We start from the raw sequence: 12,188 nt of genomic DNA on the forward strand, positions 1-12,188 counted from the left end.
TAATCCCTCATGAAATGTTTTTGAAGTAATTAAATATACTGCTTTATAAATTTTCTTTCCAGAGTATGGCTGATTTAAAACCAATTATACGTTACTTATTATTTAGTAATACACTGTGATTTGTGTTTATATTTTAAGAAAGATCTCAAAAGTTCATCCAAAAACCTATAAGTTTTGTTACTATAATTACCACAGAAGCAGGAATTCTAAACACAGGTTTTGTCTGCTAAAAAGGACTTTACAAGCAACACTAATTCTTATGGTCTAACAAAATGAATAAACCAAGTACATATACCACAGTCAGAAAAGTTGCATTTGAAATAAAACAATATAACAAATTATTGCCTGTTTTAGTGAAAGTCAATGGTTCAGCAATATATTGAAAAACCCAAATAAGATTATGATTGCTCTGGCACTGTAACCAACCGTTAATAAATACATGAGGTACTTGAACATCCTTCTGCAACAATACACATAGAAGACACAAAAGGCATATAAATATTAGTATTCTGTGGCAGAACTACAATTGTCAATTGCACAATTGACAATTGTGAAATGTCAGCTTTTTTTTCCAGAAAGTGTCACTTGCCTATATTACTGATATTATGCTAAGCTTGTATAAACAATAAGACCAAATCAAAAAGTATGTTTGTCTAACAAGACATTCTCCTCTTAAAAGTCAGATTTAAAGGTTTTTACAAAGAATTTTTGTAATTTAAACATAACAATTTCTAGGTAACAATATGTAAATATCCACTATTGAAACTGACTGATTTTTATGAAGTGTAAAGAGAAAATACAAAATAGTATGTGTTATCATACTTGTTACTAACCATTAAGACTACATCACATAAAATTTATAGTGGGAAAATTTACTGCTGTTATACTGAACGATTTTGTTGTTCCATTCACCTGCCTTAAGAAACTACTGACATATTACTGCATGCTGACAAAAGTAACAACTCTCACCAATTCTTAGTAAACATTGCCAACCTGATAGTTTTGTACAAATGAATGACATTAGTATAAGTGAATAAATCCAATATTTTGACCAAAGAGAACAAAGATTGTAAAAAAAAGGAAGAGTAGGATAAACACAACAGATGACTGAAGCTGAAAATCATATTTTACCAGTTATTAAAGAAACATTTCCACAGCTAATACCCATCTCATGTAAAGCTTTGGCATTTTGTTTGTTCATGTAAAGTCAGAATTTTAGGTGCTGCTCTATTTCTCCTGAAAAATTTGTCCAGGTTCTTTGAAGAACCTATTTTCCAGCTGTAAGTCAAGTATCAATTTTCCTTTAAATAATAATACAAGTATCTAAGATATCTTAATATCTGAATTTGAAATCAGGCAACAATTCTTTGATAGTTCCTAATTATTTTTTTTAAATAAATAAGTGACAGTGGCTGAATTTTATTAGCATGTCTGGGACCACAGCTATCTTAGGTAACAAATGTACTCAATTTCCAAAGACTCAGAAAACATCCAAGTGTTTTCCTGCACTCATGCAGTAAGCTGATATCATATGTATTTCCTAGAGAAGAGGTATCAAAGATAGTAGTACTCCCAAACTCTTCACGATGTCCAACCAAGGCAAACTGAGTTTCCACTTCCCCAAAGAACAAATCTCTAAGTAATACAACTTCAGCCTCTCCTTCTGTAACACAATGAACAAGGGAGCCTCTCAACAGTCACTGTGAAACCAGAACCATAAATGTTTAATTCTTGACATCCCAAGTGCATGATCCTATCATTAAAATTGAAGGATTTGCCTCTATCTTCCATCACCTTTTCCTGGCACTATTTCAGTTATTGAATGCAAGCCTAAACAATAACTGATCTGAGAAGAGGCTCACTGTACCAACCTGGACAAGCCATTTAGGCAAAACATAGAAGAGACATATCAAAATTACCCTTTTAATCTACATTTATGTATTTATTTATTTATATAATTTACATTTACTTTTTTAATAAAAAGTAGAATATCTTCGGAGCAGAATTTTCATTATAAATGGAATAGTTATCATTCCCAGGGGAGGGACTTGAACTACAGTCTCTTATGCACTAGATAACTGCTTCTGTCAAAAATCAGTGTTTACCACTAGAGAAATTTTCAACAGAAAATTTCTATTTTAACAAAACAAAGAATCTATGCAATATTTTTGTACTGTATTTACAGGACATTGCCAGTTTCTTTTGTTTTAAATATCTTTTTTAGTAAGTATTTATTTTAATTCAGCTTTTATTATATTCTTACTGCCTAACTAGCATATTTTTCTTATACTTGTTTTTCTAAAATAGGTTTTATTCCTACCAAATTTTAGTGTATTTACATGTGGTTTTCACATTGTGTACAATTTTCTCCCTCCTTCTTTTCCTACAATTTGTTCTCTATCCAGTTGTTTATTTGTTTTCTTCATTCATATTTCAACATCTACACTACCAAGTTTGAATTTTCAAATTAACACAATAATGTTACCTCTTCACATAAACCCCTGTCAACTATTCACAATACCTCTTACACAAGGGATCAAATCTACACAATAGGGCTTGATATAAAACATGGAAGGAGAAGCATTACCTACAGGAATTGCACTGATAAAAAAAAACCCCTTATTTTTAGCTACTTGAATTCTCTTTGAATCTTTCTTTACAATGTGCAGTGGCCTCAAAATACTGGAATTTTAAAATACAAAATTTTAAGCCTTTACATTGCTCCCCTGTTCCACACATACTTGAGAAGCGGGTTTTCTTAATTCTTTCCTTTTTCTTAATGTTTTCCTTAGATGTGCTGCACCAGAGAGAAATAGCTTCTATTCTTCCCTTAACTTCCTGTTCAGAAGTGTCAGTTTATCCTGGCTCAGTCTACTGCTCACTAATAATCCCAGCTGTTGCATCCCTGTTTTCAGTTTTTCCAAGGAATGAACTGAGAAGAAGTTGTGGGTTTTGGCCTGCTGAGTGGGTGTTTTTTTGCTTTTGTGGTTTTTTTTGTTTTTAAAAAGCAGCTATTTAGTTCTTGCACATAGGGTTAGAAGAATTAGTTTTTGCACATAGGACATTCTTTAGTAGAATTAGTTCTTACACAACGGACATTCAATCACTCCTGTTTTCACTAATTTTCAATTTCTGTTTTTTTTTTTTTTTTTTTTTTTTTTTTTTTTTTTTTTTTTTTTTTTTTTTTTTTATTAGAACCTAGGCTTCAGCAAATGTTTTAGCCAAAATGCTGCATGTTTTAGCTGCATGTGTTGCAAAGTCACAACAGATGACAGAAATTTTCAAATCCTGCATACCCACTCCAAACTCACGTAAGTCTACTAGAAAAGAAATCCATGCTCTCTTGTAATTGTCACTGATGCTTTGATAAGGCCTGCTGGTTTCATTCAAGAATGAGACCTCTCATTAGAAGAAACACAGAATGATCTAGGAAAATAATTCCCTACTTCAAATAATGTTGCATGAGAGATTAGCACAATTTTCATCCAGGCTATTTATCATCTTGGCTAGTTATTTTCACTTCATAAATTACACAAGTGACTAAAGCAACTAGAGGACTGAAAACCAGAAAACGATGCAATTTTTACTATTATTTTTATTATAGGGAGTCCTTACACTCAGTCTACCATAATTTCCTGCATTTAGGAATGTAATTTATATGATCTGTACCTGAAGCTGACTTGGTGTCAGCATGTACCTATCAGTATTCTCTTTTCAGTCATAACCAAATGATTCTAAATACTTTCAGTGGGGTGCAATTTCCATAAAATATTGCCTTATCTAACCATATCCCAGCGCAGGGATTACAAGATACAAAAAAAAATAGCAACACTTAACTGAATTTGATTTAACACAACTGAATACAATCTATCCTCCACTTTGCATTTAAAAAAATCACTATAAATAGTATGTGTCCTAAACATGTAGTACACTTACTAGAATTTCAAGATGTACAAAAAGGGACAGTGGGTTTTACAGTAGCTGGAATTACTGAACTAAAGAGAACTATGAACTTAAAAACCACATTAAGGAAAAGCTCAAAGATAAGAACACAAAGTGTGATGTACCAGTGTTATCTAATGATTACAGTTTTGTAAAGTATTTTCTCATGCAACCCTGGAATTTTTCCTGTCTTGTTTTTTTAAGAAGCATTCAAAATGCATATAAATAAAGATAAATTATCTGGTTTTAAGTACAACAACCATTTGAGAAAACAGGTCTGATCTCTCTCATACTGGCACAAATCTTTCTTTGCACAAAATAAATAAAAATAACAAAAATAGCAAAAAGAAATATAACTCTCCTCTACTAGAAATAACCCTTAAAAATTATCTGTTAAATAAGGTTAGTATCCCAGTTCGAAATATTTGGTCTGTCATGTTACCCAAGACAGCAGCATCTCTAGGAAAGAACAAAAATGCAAGCATGTAAGCACTGTACAAAAACTGAAGTAGCTACAGCTACTTGGGTTTCTTGGGAAATGTTTTGGAACTAGCATCAGAAGTCGCATACTACCATACACCTGTACTGCATTCAGTAATCCTGAGGTACTTTTTCTTCTGTCTCTGAATCTTGATTTAAAATGAATAAAAAATTTTATGTTAGAAAAAGATACGCTTCAGTTTCATAGGTCTAGGTTTCTTTTTCTCACAAAGTGTAGTCTGGTGCTTTGACAGTGAGAAAAAAAAAAAACAACAAAAAATAACTTCATGGCCTAATGTTTTTATATGCTTTCTTTCTTTGCTTTATTGAAAAAAGTGCCATTCTTTATCCTGAATACTTTAAAGACAGCTGCAAAAATTACTCATCAACTGTAAAAATTAATCATTTAGCAAAACATGTAACAGTAACAATGACAACACTGATATTTAGAGTAGAACATTAGCTTGGCAAATATAATAGAAACAATCTTAAATAAGCTCTTCTAATGTTTACTACAGGAAGTTTCCTTTAGGTAGCAGGGTCTACATGATGAATTACACCTGCAGTGTTCCAATGACAAAAACTTAACACAAACTGTCCACTGTCTCTCAAATAGATATAACAAAATAGTGTCAACAAAATGTGAATGTCTTCTATTAGTAAATATAAAAGTAAATCCTACTGAATCAGTACTTAGTGCAAATCTGAAAAAGACTGTGCCTCTAATAAATTCAGTACAAGCCCAGTAAAAAAAATTGCTTGTTATCATGAAAGCTCATGTTACCACTAGATTATAGCAGTCATTGAGCAATAATACAAATTTAATGAAATAGAAAAGAAAACAATTCTAGTTGTAACAAATTTCTGTAATGTCTTCTGCTGCATTGCATCATCTGCTAAGGGCTGTTGTCGTAGTATCTGCCATATTAAGCTACATGGCAGTCCCAACACAACACAACAACACTATATGCAACTAAATTTTATTTTACTGCATGACAGGAACTTGGTTCTACTAGGAAAAACTTCCAAAAAACCAGAAAAGTATTCCCATCACAAATACAATGATCACTGATATAGAATACTGATTAGAAAATTAAAGCATCACAGGTTCACAGCTCTTCATGCACAGGCACACACGTTCACATCCCACAGCACACACAACCTTGCATCCTTGAACTTTCACTTACCTCAATAGCTCTCTTTATGTATGGTATCTGTGTCCCACTGTCCAGATCTTCATTAATTATGAGTCTCCTAGCCCACTGACCAGCTCTGACAACACCATTACCATGAATTAGGACCAACAGTTTGTCAGGATTTACTAATGCATCTTCACTCATAAAGATAAAGCTCTTTGGTTCAGTCTCAATTGCATCAACCTGCAATTACAGACAACACACATTTCACACATTTTAATGCATCAATAAAATTCTTTGAGAGAAAACCTGTTATAAAGTTATCTACCTAATTTGTATAAAAACATTCACCATTTAACAAACATTTCAATGCAGGTGTGGCCAGGACTAAATAAAAATAAAGCAAAATATGCAATGTAACTTTGAAACATATAAACATACAACATTTTAGGACATCAATCCAAGGGACATTGAAAATTAAGAAAAGAGGTAAAAGGTGTGCTTAAGCTTCGAAACATCAATCATTTACAAAAATTTACAGAAAAAGAAGAAAGTCCATAAATGAGCAATTGGAGGTGGCAAGAGAGAAAGGAGCAAGCAACCTCCGAAATTCCTAAAGCAACAATAAATTCTTACATGACACGTAAACAAAATCCTGGAGAGTTCCAAATCAGCCATCTCAACATAAATACTCAATAAGCTACATAGGAACCAGTACTGTAAATTTGTCTGTTACAAATTTAATAGGATAGGTCTGATAAAATATAGAAATCCAATTTGGCTCTAAATAATAGTTTCATTAAGAATCCTCCTGTACCAGGTCAATGGTTAGCTACTTTGCTGTAGGAAGAGACCAGCAATTAGGTTTGATATTTGGCAAATTGCAACCTAATAGCACATTTTTTCTTTAAGACAGTAAAGCAGCACTTTTTGTTCCAGACACAAGAACTGTCCTGATGTAAATACCATGAGGGCAAAACAAATCCTCACGTCTACTCATTCTTCTCTTTCCAGCCTATGAATACATGGGAAAGAAAGAACATCTCCCCCTCCTACTGTACTCCACACCCCTCCACACCCACAGCCTAACTGTCCAGCTGCTAGGAACATTCTCTGCAACAGAGAAGACAGATTGGGTTATGATCCCCATGCTGAGAAAGAAGGAACTGGCTATTTGGATTATGTTAGTTTTTCCTCATATATGGTTATATATCCTTAACTACCCTTATAATAGGAAAAATTAATTCTGTGTACATCTTCAGACTTTTTTTTAATCTAAGTCCTACCAAATACTTGTTTTAATAAAGTCAATGAGGCTACTTGAACAAAACAAATTTGTTAATGAAAGAATGGTCATGTCTTTCTCCAATATTTGCCTTAGCACTGAAGACCTTATTCCCCTGCTCCAAAATAAAGTAGCATCTCACATGCCTCAGAGTTTGCACAGGAAATGTACTCACACTTTGTGCAAAAATAGAAAACATGGCAAAGAATGTGTTCTATTGAATAGACTGGGGCTACAGTCAGATCATGCTGCTGCTTCTGAAATAGCAGTATTGACACCTTAAAAGGTGAAACAGATTAGGTAAAAAGTCAGCCAACACTGAATCTCAGATAGTACTTGGCAAGGTATAACTGACTTCTACCCACAAATTGGATATTTACTACACTATAATTAGGAAAAAAACATTGTGAATTTGCATTTCAGGCTAATGTGTGACTTAGCTGTAGGTTTTAGCACTTATAAACTAAAATATTGTGTAGTGTATAGGAAATACCAGCACTTCATAATCATTTGCACTAGAAGATACAGCTAGTTCACATTTCTGCAAAGAAGTTAATTCCAAACAGCTAAAAATATCTACCAAGATGATAAAAAATTACTTTTGATTCTTTTCCCCAAATAAAACTCATTTAGAGACCTTTGTCGAGTCAATTTACTTTCAAACAGTAGTAATTTATTAGGTCCACCTTTCACTAAGAATGCACATAAAGGTCACTGCTATATACAACCTTATGTTACTGGCAGATCAACATAGAATACCATTTAATGCTGGACATACTGACGCCACATAAAATGATTTGCATTTATTAGCCACTTGTTCTTCTGGACCTACTCAAGGACACTGATTTCTGATGACTCAAATCTAAACTGAATAAATACAGGAAAATGGTTTTTAGATTAATTTAACAATTTGATTCAACACTGTTATTGACAGGTGAGAACAATCTTCCAGTAATATGTAGCTAGGCATGCCAAACCTATCTAAATTACAATGACAATTTACTGTTTCAAACTGCTTAATTTCATTTTTCTTGAATTTTTTCCCAATGCACAATAATTCCTTAAAGTTTATGAATGTAGGCAGCTATGGTGAGATCTCTACATATGTTATGAGATTCTTAATGATTTCAGTGAATTTCTTTTTTCCACATGATTTCTGTCTCAAATGAGTTTTCACCTAATACAGTAGTATTAGTCTATAAAGTATTTCACCAGCACACTTAATTAGCATTTTGCACAGCTGATATCAATATATAGAGTAAAATCAAACTACACTTTAAATCTAATCTTATTGTCATCCATTCTACCACATCAACAACTAGCCATTACTAACCCAAGATGTATGAGACCTGACTAGGCTCCAGGAATCTTCCATTTTATATACTGGAGGTTTAGAAGATTGAATCTTGGAAAGTGAAAAAAATCCACTAGTATTTTTCTTACTAAGTACTTTTTCTTATTTCCATTAAGAAACACAACAAAAATTATGAGCCTTGAGCCCACAAAGTAGGTATAAACTGTAACTGGAGGAAAGAATGTGGCAAATAAGTAGAATTGAAACTGAAAAGACTCAAAAAAGATTGTGAGAATTGTGAGCAGCTGGTGGAGAGGAAAATCTGCTCATTTGCTTTCCAAGATGAAAAGTCATCTTCTTTCTATGTGTTTCAACATAAACCTCACTAGCTCACTTTGGTAAATGTCTTCACAGTATTGAGAATCCTGATTTACAGTTTTTCAATCAATAACGTAAAACTGACAACTGCTGATCAATATTACAGGCAAGTAATCAACATTTGACTATTACCACAACCAACTTAACAAACAAAATCTGTGGAAATTTTACAAACAAGTATTAATTTCACTTAGGTAACAAAACCAGCAAAAGGAACGTGTGTTGGAGATAACAGATCATTGTTTCTCAAAGAAAAATAATTCTTGGATGAACTTTTACCTATTGAAGTGAAAAAGGAAAGCACTGATAACTGAGAAGGTTCTGCAAGGTGAGACATTTCAGCACCATTGCCAATTAAACATATGTCCTGTTTTCAGCCAGGATAAAGTTAATTTCTTCTCAGTAGCTGACAAAATGCTGTGTTTTGGCTTCAGAACAAGAATAGTATTAATAACAAACTGATATTTTAGTTTTTTGCTAAGTTGTGTTTATCCAAAGTCAAGCACTTCCCTTTCCTTTTATCATGCTCTGCCAGTGAGAAGGTATACAAAATAAACTTGGAGGGAGCATGGCTGGGACAGGTGCCCTGAGCTGGAAAAGGAATATTCCACAACCCAGAACATCATTCCCAGAATATAAACCGGGAGGAGTTACCCAGAAGCATGCCCAGTCTGGGTTCAGGAATCAGGGGTCTGGCATTGCACATCACTGTTTTTTTGTCTTATTATTATAATTTACCATTATCACTGTATTTTACTTTGCTTTAGGTTATTACACCATTTTTATCTCAGCTAGCAAGTTTTACTTTGATTCTCCTTCCCATTCCAGTGGTGTTGGAGGAGGTAAAAGGAGGTTGAGCAAGCAGCTGGATGGTGCTTTATTTCCATCTGGGCTTAAAACCACTACAAGATGTTACTAATTATTTAAACTTCCATCTCAGGCTTCCCCAGAAGCTGTTAAAGATGCAGTTGATTCAGAAGCACACCCCATTTGTCCTCAACAACTAAAGAAGAGCAAAGATCAATCACTGATTATGCCACTAAAACTAGAGAAACACAAATACTTAATCTGGTTAAAAGAATCGCAGTTTTCCTCTTATTCCTAACATAACTTTCAATGGAGCACAAGATGAAACTTTAAAAGTAGTAACTGAATAGCCTTTCCCTAATTATGAGACTTCTTAAAATTTTCATGTCCAGTAGGACATGTTGAACATTACTAGAAGTGCAATACTTTACAGTAACAATAATGCAACATGGATCTTGGCCTCCCTGTGTAGGAAAATACGTTCAGAACTGTTTAGTCAAAGATGCTGGCATAATACAAGCATGGACAAGCTCTCCTGATCCGCTAAGAAGTCTTACCTTCACATCTGAAAAGAAATTTCATAATATATAATATTTTTATAATTATTAATTATAATATATAACAATAAATAATTTTTATATCCAAAACTGAAGCTGCTGACTAAGATAAAAAAACAAAGACAGCAACTTGGACTTCATATACAAGGTTGAAATTCAGGAAGATGAGAGAACATAAAATGTCATCATGCTAAACTTTTGAAGCATTTCCATTTCCTATTAAAATCATGCTGAAAGAAGCCTGCTCCACCTAATGCAGCCCCAAAACACATTTCAAAAATTCAAAAATCGCAGCACTGCCAACTTCATTATCGGCTGACAGAAAAAGCCAAGACACCAACTTTCTGATAACCTGTGACAAGATTAAAAGAAAAAAAGTTTTTGTATTCATCTCTAAAATATTCACATGAAAAGATTGTGTATGTGTATGTATGTATATGTATATATATGTATGTATATATGTATATATATAAGTGTGTGTATGTATATATACGTGTGTGTGTGTATATATATATACGTAGATATATATAAAAAAAGCCATCTCGGTCAGACCAAGGTCCAGGGTTCTGTTTCTGACAACAGGCAGATTTGTGTAGGGGAACAGCAACAAAACAGCATGGTTGTAGAGTGATTCTTGACTGGCTTTGACTGCCAGTAACTTTGGAACCTTCCAAACCACAGTTTATCTAACTAGGCAAGCATGCACAATAGTTCAAGGCACTTATCGCACCTTAATATCGTCAAATGGTCTTTTTGAATGCATTTATACCTTTCTCCTTGATAGAATTCTGTGGCAATGAGTTCCACAATATAATTGGGACATATATGAAATAATACTGTCTCTTTCAGTGGAGATCTCCTGCCTGATAATTTAAACTTGATGCCCCTTAGGTTCTCTATTATGAATAAAGCAAAAACCCATTCCCTATTCATCTTCTCTTCACCTTTCATGATTTTATAGATTTGTCATATTCCTTCCTCAGTCATCTACTTTCCAAGCTCAAGATTCTTTGTTTAATCTTTCTTTGTCTGAAAAGCATTTCACGCCTGTGATCATCCTTGCAACCCTCCTCTGTATTTCTTTTTAATTCTTCATATCCTTTCTGATATGGTGTCCAGACTTCATGCAGTGTTTAACATGAGGGTCCACATAATGAGTGAAATGATGATGTTTTTCTGTTTTGTTCTTGATACCTCATAATTCCTAACATCCTATTTGCTTTGAGGGTTTTTGACTGCCATTGAGCACTCACTGATGTTCTCAGAGAACTACTCACAGTCACTCCAAGCTCTTTCCTGAGTTGTAATAGCTCATTTAGAGGCCACTGTTGTGTTTACAGAGTGAGTTACCTTCCCCATAATTTTGTATTTACCAGAATTGAATCTCCTGTTATTTAATCATCCAGTTATTCAGAATCAAGAAATAATTTCCCAACTCATCATAATCAGCTTTAGATTTAACTATACCAAATAATTTTAGAAACAAAACCCAGAAAAGTTTGTTAGCTCATATTAATTCCTTTTTTTTCGTTTTGCTTACAACTATGTCAGGCCTTAACAGCATTTTGCTGGTAACAGTTTATTTCATCTGTAAAATATTTATTTCTCCCCTGTTTCACCTTTCTTCCCTTTTAACCAATTAACTCTTAAGGAGACTCCCTTCTCCTGTGCTTTTTAAAAGCATTTAAGTTTTTTGACAGTTCATTGGAAATACTTGGACTCTTTTACTGACAAGGCTTTTCTTCTTCATGTGATCTCTGACTCCTGCAATGAATTCTGGAAATTTTCTTAAAGAAACTTGTACTCATTTCCCCCGTTATATTATTATAATTACTATTATTAGCTCATTTCAGCAGCAAGTTAAATATAAATTGGTTGTTCTGCAGCTTCATGTTTGACTTCTTATAGAACCCTAAGTTTAAAAAAATTCTCTTCCTGGAATTTGTTTATTGTACAATATATTAACTTGTCCTAAGCTCTCCTCTATTGATATGAGAAATTTCAGACAGTTGCTCAGAATTATACCCTGTTTAGAAAAAAAAAAAAGTTAAGTGTGTGGAAATTGGACAAGTAGCATTGGAAATAATAATGTTAGTTTTGCTTATTTGACCTTGGTGTTCATTTTAGCTGCAGCTCATCTACCAGCCTTATCAGCTCTCTTTTACTATTAGCCTTTACAATTCTAACAAGCTTCTCATATTTGGTTTCTGTGGACTTCCTGTGATTTTATATGTAACTTGTCAACATTTATACTCTCTTCTATTCTCATCCTAAAAGTTGTTTTATTACTTTCATTAGTCTCCTTTGCT

General features: G+C 33.4%; 1 protein-coding gene across 3 annotated transcripts in view; it reads right to left on the minus strand.

Annotated features, from left to right (window-relative positions):
• The window catches only part of ARB2A (ARB2 cotranscriptional regulator A), a 261,976-nt gene that overhangs the window by 193,495 nt on the left and 56,293 nt on the right, over nt 1-12,188 (minus strand). For all 3 annotated transcript variants that reach the window (XM_083883527.1, XM_083883525.1, XM_083883526.1), the window contains one exon: nt 5,610-5,801. In XM_083883527.1, coding sequence (XP_083739653.1) covers nt 5,610-5,801 — 192 coding nt within the window. The remainder of the gene's footprint in view (nt 1-5,609; nt 5,802-12,188) is intronic.

This window comes from Zosterops lateralis, assembly GCF_965231275.1.
Source record: "Zosterops lateralis genome assembly, chromosome: Z".
Classification (NCBI taxonomy): Eukaryota; Metazoa; Chordata; class Aves; order Passeriformes; family Zosteropidae; genus Zosterops; species Zosterops lateralis.